This window comes from Ceratosolen solmsi, unplaced genomic scaffold, assembly GCF_000503995.2.
Source record: "Ceratosolen solmsi marchali unplaced genomic scaffold, CerSol_1.0 scaffold6, whole genome shotgun sequence".
NCBI classification, from domain to species: Eukaryota; Metazoa; Arthropoda; class Insecta; order Hymenoptera; family Agaonidae; genus Ceratosolen; species Ceratosolen solmsi.
The window spans coordinates 11,522,820-11,550,159 of NW_011948414.1; the positions used below are offsets into that span (position 1 = coordinate 11,522,820).

The 27,340-nt window shown below is 21.9% G+C and overlaps 1 protein-coding gene across 1 annotated transcript in view; it reads right to left on the reverse strand.

The window, feature by feature from the left end:
* Positions 1-1,925: 1,925 nt before the first annotated feature.
* Positions 1,926-27,340, reverse strand: part of spri (Src homology 2 domain-containing protein sprint) — a 49,896-nt gene continuing 24,481 nt past the window's right edge. Inside the window, exons 3-18 of the mRNA XM_011506986.1 lie at positions 24,754-24,916; positions 18,775-18,975; positions 16,240-16,424; positions 15,193-15,374; positions 13,960-14,061; positions 13,227-13,780; positions 11,128-11,848; positions 10,153-10,647; positions 9,088-9,232; positions 7,797-8,050; positions 6,148-6,374; positions 5,234-5,479; positions 4,380-4,511; positions 3,476-3,718; positions 2,493-2,688; positions 1,926-2,096 (exon numbers count right to left, since the gene is read on the reverse strand). Of these exons, the coding sequence (XP_011505288.1) occupies positions 1,972-2,096; positions 2,493-2,688; positions 3,476-3,718; positions 4,380-4,511; positions 5,234-5,479; positions 6,148-6,374; positions 7,797-8,050; positions 9,088-9,232; positions 10,153-10,647; positions 11,128-11,848; positions 13,227-13,780; positions 13,960-14,061; positions 15,193-15,374; positions 16,240-16,424; positions 18,775-18,975; positions 24,754-24,916 (4,171 nt within the window). The 3' untranslated portion in view covers positions 1,926-1,971. The remainder of the gene's footprint in view (positions 2,097-2,492; positions 2,689-3,475; positions 3,719-4,379; positions 4,512-5,233; positions 5,480-6,147; positions 6,375-7,796; positions 8,051-9,087; positions 9,233-10,152; positions 10,648-11,127; positions 11,849-13,226; positions 13,781-13,959; positions 14,062-15,192; positions 15,375-16,239; positions 16,425-18,774; positions 18,976-24,753; positions 24,917-27,340) is intronic.

Below are 27,340 nucleotides of genomic sequence, written 5' to 3' on the forward strand. Positions count from 1 at the left end.
ATTATTGTTGATATTATTATTATTATTATTATTATTATTATTATTATTATTATTATGCATTAAATTTATATGATTGTATCTTTTTATAAATATTCGTGAACATACGCTTCTGGTATATTTTTACGAATTCAAGATCTTAAATTTTAAGATATAGTTTTTAAAATATATAGATATAATAAAATAAACTTACATTTACAAATGCAATGATTTCAACAGAAGATTTTATTACCCCTCGGAGATTGAATTTCAATTGAACAGTAAATAAAACAAATGTGTAGATATATTTTTTGATTACATTACAACATATAAACAAACAATTGCAAAGTTTAGATTACAGGAAGAACGAGAAAAGTTTTTTATATAAGTGATTCAATGTAATTTGAAACGAAGTCTTATCAATATTGTAAAAATATCTAATATTGCACATTTGTATATTACTTATAAATTTTTTAATAAATAAAAAATATTTATAAATTGAAATAATTTTTTTTAATTTCCTCTTTTAAAATAAGGAAAATTTTGTTAATTTCTTGCGATTAATGTGTTCTACTTACAATAATAATAAATTTAGTAATATTAAAGTACGTTTTCTTTGTATGTTATCAGATTATGTACAAATAATACTTACATAATACAGTATGCATTCTTTAAAATATTATAATAAAAATATTATAATAAAGAACAATCGTAAGTAAATACAATAAAGGTATATTAAATTATTATCTGATAAATCTAAAAGACGTATCCACAATGTAGACATTACAATTTTTATGTTTTTGTAGTACTTAAGAAATATCATTTTTACGTAATAAAATAATAGAATCAATTTTTCTGTTACACTGAATTATTTATTAAAGTCATGGCATTATTACGTTTTTCATATTTTCTGTAATTTTTTGTTCTAATTTGTTTTTAAATAATCATGTAATACCAATTTTACATCAAAGTATCTCGTGTGGAAAGTACTTTTTGAAGATTATCTCTTTTCGTTATAGAAAGCTATTTTTCGATACTATTTTTATACTTAAATCTTTTATAAAAAATGTATTAGATCAAGAATACGATAACAACAGAAATTTTGAGGTAATTCTTTAGGCAGTAAATATCGGTAATACTTATCTATTATATACTTAAAATGTTTATACATTTGTTTTTATCACATATATAATACTTTTTTAATTTTAATCTTTAAGGAAAAAACACATTTTTAAGTTAAATCTCATTCGGAGTTCATATTCATTTATATTATCAATCAGTTTAAAATATCTTGTAGTTCATTGTTTCTTTCTTTTATTTATTTAAATTAACATGCAATAAATCAATATTTTCACCAGAATTATATATACTACAAGAATATTTTTAAGTAAAGTATATTAAGAATCGTTAAATATAATCATTTTTGCAAGTTTAATGATACAAATAATACAATAATATGTTAATTTAAATATAATAATTCTCAATTATTTTCTAAAGAGCTTATTCATTTATTTATAAATGAAACGTACTCACACATTTTTTTTTTTATAATGCTTCGTATAACACATTCTTCATTCGTCCTTTGTTATTGTACTTTATCACTGAGTTTTTATGTATTAACTATAAAAATTCAATAAAAGAAACAATAATAAACATTTGCTTGCATATATTGCACATAAATATAAAATTAATTGTTATATACAAAAATTTAATATCATTACTTTTCAAAGATTTATTCAAAAAACTTTGTTTCTAAATTTTGAGAATTATGAACAAATTAACAATTATTTGGATTATATAATTTAGTTTATAATTAGTGATTACTTATTTGATACAGTGATAGTAATATTATATGTATAAAATAATATGAGTGTCAAATATATAATTTTTCTATTGTCAGGTATTTTATATATATTTTCTCATTATTCTTACAATTAAAATAAATTTATAAAAAAATGTTTTTCGATACGTTGGAGACAGACAGTTAATAAAAAGTCAAAAATTAAAGACGCTTGCTGAATTGGCAGTCTTCGGCCATGCAATTTTTGCATCGATTCGCTTATATGCAAAAAGACAGTGAGATATTTCTTGCGGACATTCTTGATCACCAAGAAGCGTTTCTGCAAAGAATAGATAATATTTTCAATACCTGATTTTCATTTTATATATTTTGCTCGTGATATGTGTTATTGTAATCTTAATTATAAATTGGAATTATTATAATTAACGCATTTTTCTAAATGAAACATAAAAATATTGATGAAAAACATATTTTAATTTTATTAATGACAATCGATATTTTACCATATATTGTATTCGTATGTTTATAAATATTTAATTAATAATCCAATATCATATAAATATAGTTCAAATATTTTTATCATTTTATGTTTATCATTTTTATAAATACAAATCAATTTGCCTAATGATTATGAAATAAAGTTAATCTTAGTGTTTAAATAAGGAATTTTAATAAATTTTTATTTATTTTCAGTTAATGATGCATAAATATTTACCTTCACCAAGGACTAGTTTAAAAAGACCGTAATCTTGAGGATTTGTACATCTTATTTTATGGGCAAGAATACGACAAACGTCGCGGGTATTCATATTTGGTCGAATTGGAAGTACTCTGGTGTTAAGAGAGCCATGTAATTCATCTGGTACAAGAATACGAAGTACAGAGGAGCAATCTGGAGTTCCACATCCGTACTTAAATAAAAATCAATTTATTAATTCTACACTATTTACGCATATTTTTACAAGTATTATATGATTATGTTGATAAAATTAAAAAAAAAAAACTCATCATTATTTTAAATTAAGTCCTGGAGATATATTTTATAAATATAATTTTAATTAAATACAATTATAGATAATATTTTATTAATAAATTTATTAATAAATATTGTCAATCAGAGTTTCGCGAAGTTCCGTTTTGAACTTCAATTGTCTAATTGTAACTGTAACTAAACTTAATTACTGTACTTAGAATAACTGCTTCGAAATATAAATGAATAATTTATAAAATAAAAATTCATAGATATTGACAATATTTTGACATTTAATTTTAATATTGAAATTTAGTTATACTCATATTATTTACAAAATTGATATGATTTATAAAATTTATTATTTTCATTAGCTTGGTAAATTATAATTTTTTATTTAAAATAATTCATCTAAAATAATATACTGGCGTACATTTATTTCATTATTTATTTCATCTCCATATATGCTGAAAAAACATACTAAAAAATAAATGAAATCGAGATTCGGAATATTATGGTTGTGATTTTTTTAAATATTATATATTTGCTAATATTTCATGAATTTGAATATTCAGAAAACATAAAAATATAGCATTCAGTTTTTAAATCACAATACACTGGTTATTACTAAAATATACATTTTATTGATCTTTTAATAATCGAATGTTGAAGGTCCAAAATAAGTATTAAGAATGATCTAAGTTATTTTGTATTTATATTAGACATACATTTGTAGTGGACGTAGATCCTTGACTAGATTTGAAGGTTTTTAAAACATGTACGGCACTGGAAAGGGTTGTAAGGTAGTAACCTCCCTCTCCAGTGAGAAGAGATGGATGAAGTAGACCCCACATATATTCAGCTTCGATTTCTGCATCGATGATTTTCCCTCGAACCAAGACCCATACGAGAAGTGGTAGAAGATCATCAGCACCTAACGTCACTGATCTACTTGAATTCGCGTGTTTTACCTGTCAATAATAATGATATCAATAATATGATTTAATATTAATTATTAAGTCCAATTATTTAGGCGAAGAATGTCCAACAAATGTATTGATATTTATTTAATAATTGGTAATAATAAATGTACACGCATGGAGTATTTAATGTATAACAAAAGGTCCTTTGTATTAATGGTGTTGAAAAGATATTTTTCAATAAAAATTTAGAATCTAAAATTTAATATAATAGCTGTATTTTTTAATGTAAAGAATAATAAATTATTATATATAATATATATATATATAATTCCATACAGGGGATTCTACATATAGATAAATATTATTATTTAATTAATTATTTTCAGTTTTAATAATATAACATATTATACATATGTATTTAATTTTTGTTTATTAATTGTTTCTTATTTATTATTCTGTTACTTTAAAAACTGCTGATATTATGTTATGGAAATAGGCTTTCAAAGTAACGGACTTTACAATAAATGAAATCAAATAAACAATTAAAAACAATTTCAATTGTGATTATTTTGGAATATGTAAAAGAAGTAATAAATAATTTTCAATTTTTTATACGATTATAAAAGAAAAACAATTATGTATAATTATTATTATTAACTAATAAAAAACACAAATTAAACTTTTATAAGTATTTGAATATTAAACTCACCGAATTTATAATGGCAGAAATAGCGGCAAGGAGATGTTCAAGTTTCTCAAATGGGGAATCAACCTTTTGTAATCTTTCGATGTACCTTAAAATGCGATTCAAACTTGCCTCTGTTGGAGGAATAATTTTGGGCTGAGAATTTAAAAAAATAGACGAAAATTCATTAATGTAGTCCAATATTTGTTTTATTTTATTATCTTATTATTTTGTCGTTTAAAATAAATTACAATGTTTTTTAATACAGTTAATTATCTGTTTCTTGTACGCAAGAAAATAAATCACAACATAGCGGCGATAACATATTCAGAATTATCAGAATTAAAATATTTATAGTATTAAAAAGAATTTTGTCTTCTGAAAAGAAAATTTATTAAACTTAAACGTACAATTTAATACATAAGAATTACTTTGTGATTAGCCAAGCATAATAACTAAAAATTATAATTTCTATATTTCCCTATAGTTTCTAATAAAAAACTCCCAGCATTAAATATCAATAAAAAAGTTTAATCAAAATGAATTTTATATGTAATAATACATTATTTTTATTGTAATTGAAATACTAAAATGATTATTTTCAATATAATATTACGTTCTTAAAAATCAACCTTTATGATAACTATTATCATAATAAATTTATAAATTTAAGAATCCAATGTTAAATTATTTTCATTTAATAGCAATGGAAGTACAACTTTATACTTATCACGAGCTTACAATTATGAAATTATTATATTGAATTAAAGTTTGTTCAAATAAGCAAGTAAAAGAAAGTTTTAATAAAGAAAATAAAGAAAAACAAGAAAAATCCTAAAAAAAATAATAAAAGAAACATTAATTAAATGTCAACTTACCCGGACACCGAAATCTTGTATAGGTTTTGATTGTGCAAGTTGTATGCTTTCAACAAGAGTTTGTATTGAGTCATTCGCTGTATAATGTTCAACAAAGAGATTATAAACATGTTCGCGTAATGGCCTTACAACCAAGCTCATCATAACATTCTCAAGTATCGCATCCAGATTAAGAAATTCATTGGCTTTCAGTTTTAATCGCTCTTTCTCTACTTCTTTTTCGAACTCTCGTTCCCCGTGTTTAACCTTGAATCATTTTTAAATTTCTTTATTTTAAGAACATATTTTTAGTATTGAGTAATATTTTTAATATTATATTAATATATTTAATATAGTTTGCTTGTTAAATTAAATCCTTTAAAAATTTTTCACAATTTTATTTGTCGTAAATGGAATACTAAACGTTAACGTTTAATTCTTCTTTACCATAAATCCTCATGAACTCTATTTAAAGTTTATTTGAATAGTAACATGATTTTTTAAATGAAAAAAATTATCATACAACTTACTTGATACAGAAAATATTATAATTTTATCTTAAGATTGAAAATATTCTTTATGAAAACTTATTTAAGACTTTGAAAATTTATTGCCTATTACTATTGAATTTAAAATATTTTAAAATTCATGATACATGTTTTATAGAATTTTCTAATTGAAGTTTTTCATACAAAAAATATTACAGTAAAGTTTTTAAATTTATTTAATTTATTATTATTATTATTATTATTATTATTATTATTATTATTATTATTATTGTAACATTATAAATTGTTATAATTTTAGTATATATTGAAAGCTATAACTATTTAAATATTTAACAAGTGGTACAGTTTTTACATAAACACACACACACACGCGCGCGCGCGCGCGCACACACACATATATACATACATACATACATACATACATACCAAATAATTCTTCATGCCAGACATGAATTGACGCATGTTACGCATAACAATATGGGGCGAAGCCTCTTTACCTTCCTTCGTACATTGAATAAAGTTTTCGATATTCTGAGAGAAGGTGGTTGTCTTGTCAGTAGCAAGTTCAAGTGCATAAGTTCGTATTGCCAAACCTGTGACGCTAGAATCACCAACATTTTCACGATTTTTCAGTACCAGTAGTCTAGGTGGTGCTGTGAGAACATGAGCATATTCTTTATTTAATATTTTTATCGTTACTTATTAATAATAGTGATTTACAGAAGGTTACTTATTACAAATAATAGAAATATTTCTTTTGTAGCACGATAATTACAAAATTTTCATATAATGGAAAATATTATTTTTTTAATTAAGATTTACTACAAGAAGTCAAAATATCAATTATTCATCAATATTTCATCAAAGAAATTAATAATTTGTAAAATTATAGTTTATAAATTAAATTTTATTAGTATTTTAGAATTGTATAAATTATTTGATTATATCGTTACATGTTATAATTCGTTCATAATTGTTCAGTTAATTAGGTATAATTCATTCATTCATCGTTATATACAGTATAAATTTTCTTTTACAATAGAAACATTAACATATTTTGGAACTATTAAAATATATATAAATAACACATTGGCTGACAATAAGAATTTTTGTTTTATTATATATACAAAATGTTATTTTTTATGCATTTAAATATGAAAAATGTATTAACTTTTACTAAATTAAAATAATATACTTTTTCTTCCGATATATTATATTTCATATTAATATAACATTTTTTATTAAAATAAAAAATTTTTCAATTACTATTTTAAATACTATTTTAATTACCATATTTTATTTATTTGAGGCACATAATATGAACGAAAGTATAGTAGATTACAATAAACGAATACATCAATACTTTTTTTGAATCATACTTTAGTAGGTATGTAATTTGAAAGATAAAAATAATAATATTGTTGGTAATGAAATATATTGCTAATAATGAAAGATATTGCTAATAATACATAAAATGGAAAGAAAAATAAACGTTTTATGGAGTTCGTGAATCGATTATTGTACTTATTTTATGTTTATTATAATTAGTATTCAATACTTTATTAAGGTTTAATTAGAATTATAAAATATAAATGGAAAGTTTTAATAAAAATTAATATTGATTTAATATAAATTAATAGAGATTTAAAATAACCATGAAAAACTGTAAGTCAGATATTAATTATTATTATTTTGTGGTAGGTTTAGATACATAGAATAAAAAATTAATAATGATTATATACAACTAACTTTTTTCTCCATTTATTCGTATTAATTAAATGATATCAATTTAATAAAAATATACATTATAAAATTCAATATTGAAAAAAAATATGCTTTTTCTGAATCTTGGAAAGTTATTTTTGATTAATTTTGTTTATCTTCATCTTTATCTTAAGGTTTCTTTACAATTAAGAATAAATTTTAAAAAAAAAATTTCAAGCAAACATTGTAATAAGTAATTATGGTTTGTTTGATTTAGCGTTAAGTAGTATTTAAAAACAGAGAAAGAAATACAATGGAGAAGATATAAGAAGTTCTATAATGAAAGTACGGACAAAATATGTTCAACTTACATAGAAGTGGATCGATTTGTTCCTTGAAGCTTTTGTTACACCTTTCGTGGTCATTATCATTTGCTTTCGATATCGCTTGCGACTCAGACGGACCATATATTCGATTTTCTTTCGGATCCAATGTCGTTATCATATTCGTTGAACTCGTAGTTTGACTAACTCGTTCTTGTCGCTTTTCTACGTTGTCATACGATGAATTACGATCACTGTAAAGACTTTCCGCTAAGTCTGACTGAATTAGCAATTCTGGATATCTGTGAAATTAAGCAACGATCTTAAAAATCCTAATTAAATTAGTAAAAGCTAATATAAATTTGAAATTTCTTTATTTTTATTATTTTTTTTTTGTGATTAATATTATTCAATAATTTAGTGATAGTGGGCATTTATTAAAATAAATAGATTTATCTCATTAAAATTATTAGAATCAAATTAATATATCTTATAGAAATATGAAAAATATTTTTCATTTATTACACAATACTACGATAGTCGCTTTATATAAAGCATATAATTACCAATGTTGGTGCTTAACATTCCTTCTTACAATGATATTTCTCAATTATTTAAGGTAACATATACAAATTTGTCGAACAATTAAAGAAATTTCCAGTTTTTTATAATCGTTTTTTAGTATCAAGTAGCTATTAGTATTTTAATAATTTTAAATATAATTGTCAGATAATTGATAATAATTTTAAATTCATAGTTTAAGTGATTTAGTACTATTTCGGGTTTTATGGAATTATGAATTCTTGATGTTTGAAAATAAATGCAAAAATGCTAATATAGACAATCCTTATGTTAAAATAAAACACGGATTTGAAAAATATATAAATGATAAGGTACTTTTTTTTATGGGATTGAATAATGTAGGTGATATACATTTTTTTCATAATTGAAATCGACGTATTAAGAGAAATCAAATGGTCAAACATAAATTATACTTAAATATATATTTTTTTAAGGATAAATTTTCATGTGCATTTTCTATTATTGTACTTTCATTATTTATCCTTGTTATATCTGCACGCAGTTATATATAATATATTAAATATGCAAGTCATGCAAATTTTTACAATTTTATCACGTTTATATGTATATTCAAGAATCTATTTTCGTTACTATGACGTTAAAAAATGTTATAGACCAAGCTTATAAAAATGTATTTTTTATAAAAATTATTATTAATTAGATTCCGAAATTAAATATGATACTTTAATATTGATTGCGCGTTACATAATTTCAAAATATTTAAAATAAATTCTTTATAGTAAATTAGATTATTTACCTTTGTAAAATGATACTTTGTGCTGTTAAAGTATTTCGTAGAATATATTTGTCTTGTTCTTCATCTGGAAAATTTTGTCCTATATAATTTGAGTCGTAATCAACATCGTAATCACAATCGGGTTCGCATTCATTAGTATCATGACCTAATTTGAAATAAGAAATGTATCAAAGATATATCATTACAAAAATGATGATTATTAATATAATGTAACATATAAATATATATATATATATATATATATATATTACATCATAAAAACGCCGATTATTTTGAAAGGTTTAAGTTAGCAAACTTTTATTAAATAATTGATAAAATTCTTTTATAAATTTATAGCATTTTTTATAGGTACAGTAAATTAAATTTTTAGTTACTTTTGTTTTCGATTATAATTATGAATTTTTTTCTTTTTCTTTCTTTATATTTTTATGAAAAAACGCTTTCTCTAATTTTATAACATTAAACGAATGTTTTCATTATTTTTTTATATCGACTGATGTTAGTTGATGTAGAATTTTTTCATATTCCATGTAATTAGTCAGTTTCATAATTATATCTTTTAATTTTGATAAAAATAAAGTGCTTAGAATATTTAAAAATTATAATACAAAAATTGAAAGCGTACATTAATTATTTAACATTTAATATATTAAATTATAATTGTAATTTTTAAACTATTACTATATTTTTATAGTTTGATATAGCTTTTCAATGATTCTCAACAATGAATTCTAATTAATCTTCATATGATAATTGTTGCTAAAATTCGGATACTTGCATACGATATTATTATATAGCAATATTGCATGATTTCTTAAAATTTTAGTTTGCAAATATAGAAACAGAATTTTGATAGATTAAAGATATTTATTATTTATCAAATTGAGATGCATACAAATTTATTTTTACTTTTTTTAATGCAAAGGTAGGTAATCATTGAACAAATAATGCACTTCTTAATGCATTTTTTTTATTATCTTTGAATTTATGATTAATTAGTTTTTCTTCTATTACTTATAGAAACATATTATAAGCTCTAAAAAATTTATAATAACCGATACTTACCAATAAATTCCCAACTTGAATCTATAGTCCATGAAGTATCTTTAAAGATCCTAGGTTTGATCTTTGGCGGATGAACAGGTTTGGTTACGGAAGGTAAACATTTTTTCTGTTCTTTGGTATTTAATTTTTTCGCTAAATTATCCATAGAAGATGAAATAAGTGGAGTTTTGTCTTCTGTCTCTTCTGAGTCATCACAATCATTCGAATGGGATGCAGTTACTTCGAGGCTGCAATTGGTAATCAACTGTGTTTGTAGCCTACTCGGCTCACTATGTCGAAACTTATTCGTTATTTTATTTAAGGTTTTAGGATGCCTACGGGCAACAAAGCCGATGATAGGCCGTGTTATAGCATCTGCAGGTTCTGCATACAAGGAATTACTTTGCTTAGTTTCAGATGTTATTGAACTATTATTTTCACTAGAATCGAACACGGGACTAAAATTGTTGCATGGTGATGTTAGATCCGAAGGTCTATCGACTAAATTTCTACTACCTGTGAATCAATAAATAAAATTTGTCAGTGTTTGACAATTTCAAAATACAATACTATTATTAGTGATTATTGGGTGATTATTCGTTGTTATTAGATGGTTATTAGTGATTATAGGGTATTAAATGAAAAAAAGATCGAATATATGTACTATTTTGTTTTAATTTTTATATCAATAATACTATAAAAATTTATCTTACATATTTGAAATTATAAGAAAAAAGGCAAAACATCTTTATTCTTATTATTAAAATATAACAGATTTATAAAAATATATTATGAATTTTTTTTTTTTATAAAAAATTATAGTTTTGTAATTATTTATAAATCGGGAAAAATGTTGTACATTGTAATTAATGATAATTAATCAATTTTTAGAAAAAGCATTTTTTTCGTTTATATACAATAAATTTTAATAATTGAATACACTTTTATTATTGTATTTATGTGGTAAATGCACTGGTGAAAAATGTATTTACTTACAAACTTTGGAAAAAAGATCTAGCCGCTTTTCTATTGTCATGTGATTCGAAGCAGATATAGTTTTTAGATTTTTTATGTCTTGAAGAGGCTTAAAGCTACTGAATTCCGGGCTTGTGATTTTTTTATAACTGAGTTTCTCATTCACGCATGTTTTATCACTTCTTATTATTAACTTATCGTGCATTGTCGTTAGCTGCCGTTGCTGTACATTTTTATTTAATTCACATGGTTGGTATTGAACAATTACAGGATTTACAATTTTATTCCCACATTCATTGTTCTGCTCTTTTGTTGTCTCATTAATAATACCCGTTAACATGCTGTTTTTTGCTGATTTAGTCGACATTGAATGATCAGCTGTATTCCAAATGTCTTCGTAATCAGAGATTTTATCAGCTGGTGAGCTTCTACAATATGATTCCATAATATCTGATTCTTGATAATGTTGTGAATTTTTACGAGCATCTCTTTCTTTACGTCGCCTCGATATCTTATTCGTACCAGATTGTGTTATTGATATTGGCGAGAGATCTTGAGGAGTACGAATTCCGTTAGTAAGTTTTGAAGAGACTGAAAGAAGTATGGGGGTCGGAGAAAGTATTGAAGATGATGAGTTTGTTGATGAAGATTTATTGGATGAGGGATTGGAACTTAGGGATTTATTAGAATAGGCGCTTTGTGGACTCAGCAACAGAGGTGTATTTCCATCCATTGATGCTGACTATAAAACAAACAAAGAAACACCGATAAATACGATTGTATCGTCAATATTTTATATAATCTCAAATTTAGAGAGACTTTTTAAAAAAGAACATGAATTATTATTGAATAATAAAAAAATATATTAATATATTTTATAGAAATTTGACTTGAAAAGAATAAAAAATTCCAATCATCGTTAACTAAAAATATTAAAAGAATTAATAAAATTAGCCTCTTATACAAAATCTCAATTATGTGTAACAAGTGTAATAATACTTAATCAATACAATAAGCAACTTGTTTTGATTGAGATACGATTGCGAGATAAGACGCTCAGCTTAAGATCGATAAAACTAATGAAGAGAAAGTTACATTTATTAAAAATACACACACACACACACACACACACACACACACACACACACACACACACACACACACACACACACACACACACAAAATATTAATAATTAATTAATGACTTATATTTAGAATAATGATTTAATTTACAAATTTATAACTTTGTTTTATGTTTATTTTATGGTATATTTTGTTGATATATATATTTGTTATATATATCTTGTTGAATTGAAAAAATTGAAAAAATTATTTAATATTTACTATTTTTCTGATATAGAGATCAATACGTAAATTATATCTATGAGAAAAGGTGTTGCTATACAAAATATATAGATATATCTTCGCTTACAACTATACATATTCATAAAGAAAAACGTCAATTATCTGGTTTTTATTTTATCTATTGTAAATACTAATTATTTTATGACAAGTATTTCATAATAATTTGAATAATACTGCTAAACATCATATATTTTTACCACTTCATACTTTATTATTAATAAAATATTTTGTTTTCATTAATTCCAACCATTTATTTTAAGTAACCGTATATTCGCTATTTATAAAAAAAAATCGATAAATTTTTATTTCATTTTCTAAATTGAATTAAATTGAACGACTATGATTTTTATATAAATCTCAATTCTATTTAAATTACATAAAAATTTCAATAAATATGATTAAAAGCATGATTAATATTATTGTAAATACTTTAATTATTGTGTATATTAATAGGTTTAATGTATTACTAGTTTCTAAGAAAATTATCATTTGAATTAATATTAGTCAAGATATTAATACTAATTGCAATTTTATGTATTAACTTTATTAATTTCTATTTTTCTAAAATTATATTCATCTTATAATTTTATTATATTATTATTTATTTGTATTTTTATATTATATTTCAATTTTAAAAAATATTTCGAAATTAAAATTACAATTTTTGAAGCATCTTTTATTTAAATATAAATGGACAATTATTTTTCAACCAAAATTAATATAAATTTTTTTTAAATTTTACAGAATAGAATTACCTCAATAATTTCAGCATCGCAATTTTGATTAACAGTGAATGTCGTGCAAGTCGTAACCAAAAAATTTTTTTGCATTGTTTCTTGCATTTGTTGTCCAGGTTTAGCCCAACGCGGGGGTGGTGGTGGGGGACTTTTTGAATGATATTCCTCAGTTGATGTTTGAATAATGTTTGGTGAAGTTTTTCTTGATAGGTTATTAGATCCATTTGCGATATTTCGATGCATGTTGGATGTAATGAATGAATTATTACTATTCAATTTATTCACTTTTATTAATTCGCAGGAACTGTTTAAATTATTTGCTGGACTCACAACGTATGCGTCAATATTGTGAACTAATGGTGACGATGATTTCACAAAATTTTGAACAAGGTTTGGAGAAATTAATCGTTGAGACAGCTTTTCATTTGGTGATAGTTTATTTTCTCGTTTAATATCTAATAGATCGTTGAAGGTAGTTAAATTCAATGTATTTGGTGGTTTTGGACGTGGTAAACGCGGTTTCAATGTAGTTAAAGTTAACGTAGGCTTCGTATTTATTGATGGCGTATTTTCTGAGACAATATAAAATTTCATAATATTTACATTTTATATTATTATAAAATTTTTTAAAATTGACTTGTAATAATAATAATAGTACATAAATTTTTAATTAATTATTAATATTTTCTTGAGGCTAAATAAATATGTATTTCTATATTGATTTGAGCTTATTTAAATATATAACACTTACCAGATTCTTTTGTTGAGATCGGAGTGAGATTTAATACTATATTTTCCATTGCGGATGTACTCAGGCTATTATTATGATTACGGTGGTGATTATTATTATTACCTATAATAACAAATAAATTCAGTAAATAATTGATTGTTATAATTAAACGTTAAATGAATTTAAAATGTTGACATCCACTTAATTAATTAATTAATCAATGGATCGATCATGTACCTATTATTTTCTGAATCGCATTATTATGACGCACTTCAATAAAAACTTATGAACTTATATAAAAAATCTTTCTTGTGTAATTTTATGGATTATAATTGATGTATAAAGCTATTAATATCATAAATAAGTTTTAGAAAAAAATACTGTTCGTAATTAAATACTAATATTCATACGACAATAATTTTATTAATATTTAATTTTCTTGAATTATATTAACATCAGTAATATATTTCTATAAAATTAGTATTATAAAAAATGAACTAGAACTATAAAAAAAAAAAAAAAAAAAAAAAAAAAAAAAAAAAAAAAAAAAAAAACATAATAATGCGTTTACTATTTCTCAAAAGGTATCGACTTTTAAACCCAAAGTACTAATTTTCATGCTAATAAGCTAATTAATAAATTCCAGTATTTAATTTACGTGTATTGCTATAATTCATTTCGTCTTAAGATTTTATAAAAAATATATAAATTAATATTAGAATAAAGAAAATATATTCTTGCTAATAATAGTAAATTTATAATTTTAAAAACAATAAATTTAATGTTTGTCTAGTTATTTATTATAAATTTTAATCTTTTTATATATTAAGTTTAACTTTTTTAATATGATTTATTGCAATGATTTAATTCGTGTTTCATTTTTGTATTCGTAATAAGAAACAATTATTTTAAACATTTTTACAATATTCTTTTTAAATTTTACTGATATTTACCCAATAGAAATTATACTAATAATAATATGTAATTATATATTTTATTGAATTACAGTTGAAGATAATATACATTACATAAACAATAAAAATAGATATAATCCAAAATAATTCATTTGAAATCTAAAATGCAATAATTTATTCATTTAATATATAAATTTACTATAGTATACATATATTTATACTCATATATTACCGATAGTATTAACATATCATCAACGATATATTTCAGCAATGGTACCTTAATGGGATTTGTAAAGTTATGTAACGAAGAATAATAAAAAAATTCATATGCGCCAATTACCAGTGTGAAAACTACTGAGACTCGAGATGTTACTATTATTGCTGCTGCTTTCGGCTGATTTAGAATTTGCCATTGGATACCTCCAGAACTCTTGTCCGAGAAGTGCCAGTGATGAGAGTTGTTGTCTATTCTTAGCTTCGCGCATTGCTTTTGGTAGTGTCAGTTGAACCGGAAGTTCATCGCTGCTCTCACCAATGACAATATCAAATAAGTGTTATGTAAATTTGAAAAACAGGTTAGCAGAAAAGCAACAAAATTTAGATATAATACTATGAGCGGATATAAAAATTCTTATTCTTATTATAATTCTTAAATTGTAAATATCTATCAAAATAATATTAAAATTCGTAAAGTGTTTGAGTCATAATGTACAGTAATTAGCATGTGCAGTTTACAATATAAATAGTATTTACATATAAATAATTACATGAATTTGCAATTCATTTTTTTATTATTTTATTATTGTTTGATATTTCATCAACGAAAATACTTTTACGATACTATATATATAGTAGTTTTTATACAAACACTTATAATATCTTTAGATATGCAGAAAATTCTTAGATAAAATTTTTAGATAAGTAAATTCATTTATTTTTAATAAATATAATACAAATTATTTATATGCAAATTATAATATTGAATTAATATTATTATTAAAGTAATTGAATATTATAAAAAATTATATGAAATATGATAATAAATATCAATTTAATGTGCTGTTTGTATATAAAGATAGTCTTTATTAACGATAAAAATATACCTATTTCTATGATCGATACTTAATTGTATTAAATATTGATCATACATTAAATATATTTTGGTATTAGAAAATATTATGCTAAAATTATAAAAAATAAAGCAAAGAAAATTGAATCCTTTTTATCTTTGTAGTAAATTGAAATATGTCATAATTTATATATAACATGATAATCTTGGATAAATGATTAATTAACTAATTATATTGCAAGGTTGCTTAAAGTACATTTAATATTAAAGAATTCTATTCAAATTCTATTTTAATGATGTTTAAATTTTTTAACTCACCAGCATTGAGAGTAATGAGCAATTAAAGAGGGAATGTTGTCGAACACATTTTCACTCGTTTCCAAGCTTAATTTCCCTTTGTTTGCTTGAATAAGATAATGTTCAATGTACGGTCCTTTACCTGGTGGTAATCTTACAGAGAGGGCCATAGTGTCACTTTGACTGGATTGACGTACAACAAAATTCTGAAAAAGATAATTAAAATAATAGAGTGGAGTATAGGTAATGAGGATAAAAAGACAATTAATGCACAATACTTTGCGAATTTAGTACGATTGAGTTAAATTAATTTAAATATTTCAGATATAATATTTTTAAATATTTAGAAATTTTAATTACCTAATTAATAATTATAAATAAGATTGATTAAAAATTTAAATTTCAAATTAATTTATGTAACATCTTCTCAGAAATTTTTAATGTAATGAAATTTTAATTATATATTTTATTTAATAAGAAAAAAAAACTTATAAACATAAATATAAGAAAACAGAAGAATTTGCAGAAGAACAGTTTAGGTTAAAATTATATTGTCAAAGTACTAAAAACGATATCTTAATTCTTTAAATACGTTAATTTTAAAAATAATTTTGATATAGAATTACTATTTTATAACGTGTATTTATATATTGAAATTGTAATGATATTTACGGAAAAAACATCTTTTAGTACTAAATATTATTCGAAAAAATTGGCTAAAGAATATTGAGTAATTTAAGAATATAATAGAAAAATTATCAAATTAGAAGACTTATCAAATTAATTTTGATCTAATCTAGAAATTATTAGTATTTAAATAATTATTTAAAATAAATAGTTTAATTATTTATCTTTTTTCTCTTGATCCTTTAAATTATTATCTAAACGTTTTATTTTTTACAAATAAATAATAGTTGTATAATATCATCACAAATTTATTCAAATTATAAAATATTTGAATCTACTACCTTTTACATTTTCTCATGATAAATGAAAAAATTATTGCATTTTATAAATGATTATATAAACTAATAACTCAATCTCGATGTTTCATTTATATTGCAACCTATTTAATAAGTTTGATTAAAATTTACTTGTTCATCTAACTTGTAAAAATAATATTATTTAAGTTTTGCATATTTGCATTATACTTTCAAGAGTAATAACTAATTGTCTGTAGGTACACTATATCGAAAAGATTGTATATATATATATATATATATTTTTTTTTTTATAGTATTAGTCTTTATTTTCAATTTAAATACCTACTAGTTATAAAAAATCTATTTCAAATTTGATAAAAATATAAAATTTTATTCTCACCCTATATATACAATAAAATATTTTAATAATGAAAATATTAATAGTATTATTAATAATAATCATAAAAGTAGAAATTATTCGAGATGAGTAGAAATAAATAAATCAGTAATAAAGACCAGCTTTACGCGTTGTCTTAATTTAAACCAAATTTTTATATTAAATTTAATTTGATTATGGTTTTTATACTATTATTGATTTGGTAAATTTTAAATTAGCTTTAATTCTTATCAGATACTATATTCTCTAAAATAAGTCATTATTAACGATTTCTAATGCTTTACTTAATAATCATAATAATATTTTTATGTTGTATTATTATTTCTAAGAATGACTTATATTTTAAAATCATTTTAAAATTGATAAAAATTATTAATTAAATGGTTTATTATTTATTAATTATTATTTTAAAAATTACGTAGATTAATATAATATATATATATATATATATATATATATATTCTAAGTCTATATAATAAAATAACATTAAATTTATTTTGAATGTTTTATGAAATATTAAATATTTTATTTATAATTAACATATAAATTTGTTACATCTTTTTTTTATATTGAAAATATGAGTTTCCTTAATAATACTGTAATGTATACTAACGTATCGAAATGTCATAAATTTGTTTATTACATTAAAATATAGAAATAGACATCAAAAGCTTATTACCTACGTAGTATCGTTTTATTATCTTACAATATAGAAAGGCAAAGAATGTTTTTTAAACTGTCATTCAATATCTTTGAATAATATGTGCTTTCTTTAGAAAGTATAATCAACGTTCTTGATATATATAGTATTAGTCTGTAAATATAAATATTAATAATAATAACTATAATGAGAATGTAATATAAAATTCTTGGCTATCAATTAACTTACTTATTACAGACCAAATTTTGCACACAAGATAATCGAAACAAAATATAAGAAACAAGTCAAAGCAATTTAATTGAAATTTAGTTAATAAAAAGTTAATTTATATATGTTAATATATATAATATATAATAGAAAAATTGCAAAAATTTTCATGTCATTTTTAGCTAATTTTTCCCCAGATGGCACAATATATAAACTTTGTTTGTTAAATAATTGCACATATATTGCATGAATTAATTAATTGTCAAGTAAATTTGTCAAAAAAATACTAAAATTAAATAAAAAAAGGGATAAGGGAGTTACATGTTTTCAAACGTATATAGCTTGGTTTCATATAATATGCTGCTTACCCCTTCTTCTTTTCCTTGGAGCAAGTGAAAGGCTCCAGCCCGTTGAATACCGGGTAAGAACCAGACTGGATGCGAGCGTATAAGACGTTCGATGAGGTTGATGTTACAAGTGACCTCACTGCTCGAGTCTTCTTCCGTAGTTGAATTTGAAGAACTACTGCCGGATGTATCAGTACTTTCAGATATTAACGAATCTTCACTCTGCAAACATTAATGTTTTCATCTTAGATTTACGAAGTGTAACGATAATGTAAAAAAATATAAAGTATTTTTGTATAAAGTATAATACTAATTTATTCTAAGTTATACAAGATATTTTTTATGTAGAAAACAGAAAAGCGAATGATTAATAGATAACACAACTTCTTAAATTTATTTACTATATAAGTTATAACAATTTTGGAATGTATTAATTTTATGAATTTCGTTAGTGTTCTATTACTTAGGATATTTACTACACTATAAAACTAAATTTATAAATAAATTTATGTAGTTTATGATTTGTAAATAAAAATCAAACATTATCAACATATAATAGTGAATGACCAAATTATGATTAAGAATTTGTTACTGCATCATATGAAAGTATGTTATATATATATATATATATATATATATATATATATATATATATATATATATATTATCAAATCTTTTTTTAATAATAAATTTCTTTATCTAGAATCAATTATATTTTATTTTTCTTTCGTAGTATTAATTTTTTAGATAGATAAAAAATAACTTGAAATTTTTTTTCACTTTTCAAAGTATCTCATTTATATAATGTGCAGAGTATAGGTTAATTTATCTTTTTTAATCTTTTTATAGATAGGATAATTTATTTATTAGATGAATTACATAGACATGTGGTTATATTAATATAATTAAATTATCGTCAATTGTTGCACATTAGTTGTGCTAGTATGTGTATCTGTAGCTATTTATGGATAATACCAATCATTTCAATTAATTGTAAAGTCAATGCTGCATCATATTATACTTATCACTCCTGGAAACATATGTCTTTTTAAACACTTCAATAAAAGTGTGTTTTAGTAAAATTACATATCATTTTATATTTAGTTATAAATTATCCTCTTATATTAAGACTTTCAGTATTTCATAATTTTCCAGAATTTATCAAAAAAAAAATAAATGTTCTCCTTTTCTCTGTTAAAATAAGGGTTTTTTCATTGAATCTGGTAGTTTATAGACCTAGTGGAATCTAATCAATTTTCTATTCTTACATTTTCTATCTACATATGAAATGTATTACTAATATCTTCATAATTATACATCGCCTAAATTAAATTTACATTATATATATATATATATATATATATATATATATATATATATATATATATATTAATTATTATAGTACAAAATATAATTTTTTTGTTATTAAAATTACTCCAAATACGTAGAATATACATAGAAAAATCATAATAAAAAAATATAAATCATAATAGTAACTTTAATAATCATGATTTTTGTAAATAGTACGATAATTTTTAAATAGTCTACATTACAATAATTATTCTTCTATATTAAATTAAAAGCTGTAACATTAATTATTATGAGACATTTATCATTACACATAAAAAATATAGTAGGTTATAATATTAAATATTTTTTATATATCCCATTCAAACATTCATTATTATATTATACCCATTTAATTTATTACACATTTTCCCATATAAACCTTATTTTGTAATTAAAAAGAAAAACTAGCAAAATTCTTAAATACAATTTATAAATTATTTACAATATTTCCAAAGATTATTTAAATTGCTACTAGTACCTCATTATATTTTATTAATATTTTTCAACAATTTTTCCTTAATATAATTATTCAAAAAAGGTGCGTTAGAGTTTGAATGGTAAGAAACACTTTTATTTTTTATTTTTATACTAATCGAATAAATTATGAATGTACCCGTATTATATTGTAAATAATTATTTTTTTCAAGATGTACAATATTTCCAGTTTATTTGAAAATTACCCTTTTTTAATTTATGAATTTAATTGAATTATGAAAAATTGTAGTGTAAATAAATTTTTTATATAAAATAGTAAATGCAAATTACTGGAAACACTTTATTAATTTGGATAATAATTTTCGATACTTTAAAAAATTAATTTTGCTGTTTTATTAACAACTGAAATAATAATAATTTTTTTAAAGTTATATAGAATATTAAATTTTATATATTATAATCGCATTCCTTTTATAAATTTCTGACTATTTAAATATAGTATATTTTTAGTTTGTATTTATAATTAACACACTCCAAATTATTTATCAAATTTTTTATTTGAATATTTAATGATTGTTGATTATACTCTGCTTATGATTTTATAAATCATCAGATCCCCGATATGTCATATACACACATATATATATATATATATATATATATATATATATATATATATATATGCTGTTTGTAGAATTATAGATATTATACATTTGCATAGTTGTAAATTAAGATAAATCTAGGGATTAGAAAGTGGTGGCATTTGTGGGGAATATAACATTGCATTAGAGCGTATTATTACAGAAAATTACACGCCCATATTCATGAATCGAGAATCGCTAAATCTCTATCTTCGGTTTCCATAATTGCCAATGAAAATCCAGAATATATCTTCCCATAAAACAATAGATATAGATAACTTGTATAATGTGTATTTACGAGCTTACAATATTTTATTGTTTAATATTTATGTTTGAATAACAGTTAAGATATTCTGTAATAAATGATTATTACAATAAGACATTTATAATATTTTATTTAAATATATTGGCAAACAAGTTTTATATAGAATATTAAATTCTGTTAAAAATTTAATGTGATATTAGTAAATGTTACAATTCTTTTAAATATAAAATATGAGATTCAATATTAGATTTGAGAAAGGACGTATTTATATTCACTTAAAAAGTAATAAAATACATTTACTTTAGTTAGAAATGGAAACATTAAGTATTATATTATCAAAGCTTAAAATTATATTTGAAAATATTTGTTTAAGAACAAATCTAAGAGAAAAAAAATGTACAGAATATCACTATAATTAATAAGATTATTTATCGTGTTATTACTTGAATGATTAAAAAAAAAATTTACTATATTTAAATATGATGGTACAATAATCAATTAATTAATTACTTATCTCTATTAAATTATATTTTGTATTCAATAATAATATCTATGAAAAATGTCGTTAAGTAATTTAATTTTAAATGACCAATAAATAATATACTATTTCATGAAAATTTGTAATCTTTTAATACTTTTCGTAAGCTTTTAATCCTGGATGCTCAATATGTTTATTTCTTATTGTTTGGCATTTAAAAATATTTCTGGATCAATGCAAAATATTTTATATCTAATAGTATTCCTAAGTTAATTAATAAATGGAAGTAGTAGTCGTAATATACCAGTTCAGGCTATTTGAAGTTTCGTTTCTCTAAAAGATGTAACTTCAGCAATACTGCATAACTAATTTCTTCATTGCTAATTGTACATTATTGATTTAACATTCCCTAATATTTTCTTTAAAACGTTTATGTATGCCGTAGATCATTAATGCAAGAAAATAATGAAGACTGACTCCTAATATACAATGTAGTACCAATTATATCATAATTTTATTAATAATCAAGTTGACGGTCTCTATATCCGTTAAAGTTTTTGAATAAAAAGGGAAAATATATTTCGTTTTGTTTATCGCAATGTAAAATCCTTCGTGTATGAAAGTTTTAATCTATGATGAGACATATGTTTATTCATTTTTTACAGTAAAAAAATAGCATTTCTTTAAACTTGTCTATACTTGTTATAGATTAAGCTTAATATCGTTAATTATTTTATTCCGTTCTTAGTGGTTTCCCTATTTATATCGTAAAATTGTAAAACTATTGGTAACTCCGATTAAAAACTATTTATTTAATTTTAATTGTAATATTAAATGTATCTTAAATTTTATATTATGTATTGTTTTCACCATTTTTTGTTTTGTTTTGAAGTCTAACAATTTAATGCATTAAGTACTTATACTGTAGTTAAGAAGTTGTACTAAAATAAAAATTTTGTTTCGAATCATTTTTTTTTTGTAATTTTGAAATACGTAGTGTAATAATAACAATCGATTTACATTGAAAATGAGAGAAATTAAAATTAAGATTAAACCCTTTAAAATAGAAAAATGTGTATTTAATCAGAGCTAACTATTGAGTTGAAAAACATTTCGAAGTATAAATGAAAAAATATTATATATAAAATATATTAATTAGATATAATATAAATTAAACGCAACTATAACTATTAAGTTATATTTAATAAAAAAATATTATTATTTATAATAAAAGGACGAAAAATTTAAGTAACCAAGTGCATTATATATATATATATATATATAAGAAATAAAAAATATATATATTATATAATCAATTGATGCAATTTATAATTTGTTTATAAATAATTATTATAAAAAATATATAAATTTATTAAATATGCCGGTTTAAGGTGATATATAGTTATGAATAAAGGCGGTTCAAATATTTCTTTCAATAGAATAAGGAAATTTAAATAACAGTGTTTTAAAGATTATAAACATTCTTAATAGTTATTATTAATACACAAGTACGTGCGCTCATAATTATTATTGGAGGGGAGGGGGAGAGCAGAATAGATAGAGATATTGTTGTATAATCAGGGAAGGGTTGTTAGAGGAAGAAATTATAAGTTTAAATTAAAACGTTTACAAAATACTATGATCATTTTCATCTAATCTACATAAACTACCGAAGTTTACGTGACATGCAATTAAGGACATTTGCAATTAGTGACCGTCGTATTTGTCATTCAGTATGCATTGCACGTTTACATTTAATCCCTTTAGTCTTCTAAACCATTACTACCACTACTGTATGTGACAGTCTGCATTTCAAATGAAATTATATTCAGAAACGAAATTTTCTTTCCCGTTTCTGATCGTACAGCTGTTGGATAAATTCACAGAAGAAAAAAAGGGTCACCATTGGTTTTTGCTAATTTTCATTTGTCCGAGAATATATCTTTCTAATTTAAAACAATGCGGTAAAATTTTAATAAATAATGTATGTATTAAATAAGAATTTTTATTTATAATATTAATGTTTGTGTTCAAAAATAAATAATAACAGGGAAAAAAAACCCTTAAACTCATATTATTTCGGGAAATTTTTTAATCAATATTGGTAGTTTAAAGCAACAAAAATATATAAAAAAATTTATTTATAGGATTAATTGATTAATAACGAGAATAGAAGAAATTTTGATTATCTTTTAATAACATTATACAAACTAATTATCAAATTTTACAGCAAATCTTAAATCAAATTGTTTATTCTATACAATAAGATTAGAAAACATAAATTTGATTATATATAGATATGTACTGGATGAAGATCTTTTACATGTTATGTTATTATTTATTATATGTCATATGTTATTATACAATGGAATTTTTTTACAAGAAACAAATATAATCACAAATCAATTTACATAAAATAACCCAAGGAAACAATATTAAACTTTCACGAAAAAATGCATAATTTTTTGAATCTCTGCGTTTATTTACTTACGAAATTTCGTTAATGAAAATATAGAAAATAAATAAGTACGGAAATATTATTAGATAACTGAGATATATGCATATAGTGTCAGTATTTCAAATTAATTTTATTTATATATATATATATATATATATATATATATATATTTGGATGAAAAACGAAGCTATTAATTCATAATCATTAGCTATTACAAAAATATTTTGCAGTGCCTGTTAGTAGAGAAAGGCCAAGGACGATAAAAGAAAGATTAATTAGATGAAACAAGACAATTGTTCAAAGAATGGAGAGAATGAATGTATGTCTATAATATATAATGAATGGATTGACAAAATTGTATAATTTCTATTACTTGTACGTGATGGAGCTGCCCAAGCTGTTGCTGGAGAGGATCAAGAGGTGGTGAATTCGGTGAATTCAAAGATTGAACGGATATATTGTCATGTTCTTGTTGCTGTTGCCGATGTTCGTACTCATGTTGATGCTGCAAATATGGTTCGACAAAGGTATCGTTCCTGAAATATATATAATCTATGGATTAAGTTTTGTTGCTGAATAAATATTATTTATATATAAATTGTCTTTCAAAAGAAAAAAGAGGTAAAACTGTACTATGGTAATATATTGAAAATATATTTTATTAAAAATAACTATCATTAATATTTAAAGAATGTCGTTTAGTATAAATATAATTGAATATAATTGAATTTTTATTAAAAATTGAATATTATTTCATTTTAATTTTATTTAATTTCTTTAAATTTTCAATAAATTAAAAAGATTTCACATTTAATAAACAATCGTGTAAAATGAAAAAATTTGCTTTAAATTTTGCATATTAAGGAATACAAATAGATAAACGATTTCCTTTTATGTCAACGTAAAATTGATAAAAGTAAGTTATAAATGTACAGCGCAACAATTAATATTCTATATTTATTATTATGTATATTAATGAATAAGTCTTATAATAAATAATAAACATATTTAATAATACTTTAATTAACATTTTATATATCAATAAATACAGCGTGATAGTTAAATCCGTGATTAAAGTAAATTATTGGATTCATGTCTAATAGGTTCCATTTTTAATTTGTACGAATAATCTATTGAATAAATATAAAAAATATTAATTCGGAAATATACTGACAATTGTAATTTATTCAATCACTTACTCAGGGATGAATAAAATTAACAATATATGCATAGTGTAAAACAGTTGAAAATGATTGTTATGTAAAAAAAAAAAAATATTCTTTTTTTTTTTTATTATAACACAAAATATATTAAATTTGAATTTATGATTTAAACATTAAATCATAAATTTTTTAAACATTTGTAAAATAATACTATACACAATACCACTTATTATTTCTGTGTTATACTTGTAACAAGTGAAAACATTTAATTAATTTTTTAAATAATTAAATAATATAGCTTGTTAAACAAAGTTTAGTAATTTAAACAATTTCTTCTGATACTGTTAAGCCATGAACAAATATTATTTTTCAGGTTGAAAACATTTTATTCATAATATTTATAATGAATAAACCATATAAATTTGTACTATAAAACACAGACAGCAAATTGAAAGAAAACTATATTTTTATATTCTTCAATATCTTATTTCATTTATTAACTATTTTAATAATGTATTTATATATAATATATATTAAAAATTAGGATAGTCGGGACTTACGAAATTATTCAAAAGTTTATACGCGCATTTTTAATTAAAAGCAGAGTAGCTGTAAATTTGAATTTATTATATTTGGAATAGTAGCAACACAGGATTTGATTAATTTCTCTTGCTAACTTTTGTATTTCGATTTTAGCTTCATCCAAAAATTGTTATACTTATTCTATATAATACAAAATATAAACATGAAATATCCAAGATAAACTTTAAATAAATTAAATTGAGAACTTTATTAAAATTTATATTCAAACATAGTTTATAAGTAATTATGAACTTTTATTTTGAATTTTGTTTTATTAATTTTAATAATCAGTAATCTGATAACAGTCAAATAATTAATACAGCTGATAATAGAATGAAAAATTTAATTATCGTATTATGGTGCAATAATAAATGCTATAAAATTAATTGTTTATGTTATGCAATATATTTAGAAAAATATAATTCTCGAATAAAACTTTTTTGATTTTTAAAATTTAAAATTTTGTAATATATATAGTTTACTATAGAGATTGTACATATTATATAGTTAATACTAATTATAGTTATTATTATTAAAGCGAGTAAAATTTATAATTGCAAGAAAATTAAAATTAATCGTCTATGAAACCAAAATTTTAATCACATATGCGCACATAAATTATAATATAGCTTACCTCCTTTAAAAATCGAATGGTTAAAGTTTTATTATGAATTTGTTCAATTAATTTCTCATAAATATTACTGATTAAAAAATACTATAATATCAATATGTTTAAGATATTAAGAAATTATTCATAAATATATAATTTAAAATGGTAATCTTGATCGATTAAGACGATTTATTTACGCCCAAGATTATATTTTTATCTTTTTATATTGTTTAATGTATGCAGATTCAAATACTACGATTTCTCAAAAGTGTAAAAAAATTAAGAGTAAAATATAGGAGATAAAAGCAATTTTTCGGTTTGTTTTCTGTATAAAATTACAATTAAAAGCATAGCAAAGAGGGTATTTTTTATTGGGGAAGCTTGCTTCATTTACTCAATGGTGGAGCAGATAGTACTCTTGATTGATAAATCTATGCCTTCTACAAGGAAATAATAGATAATGAAAAAGAGTCGTTAACAAGGAAAGAATAACAAACTGACATTCATACTCCAAAAAGACATTGTTAATGTTATTTAAGATCGTGCAAGGCCACTGATTATCAAATATTCATTGTACGCTTAACTGAATTTTGGTTTTTAATACT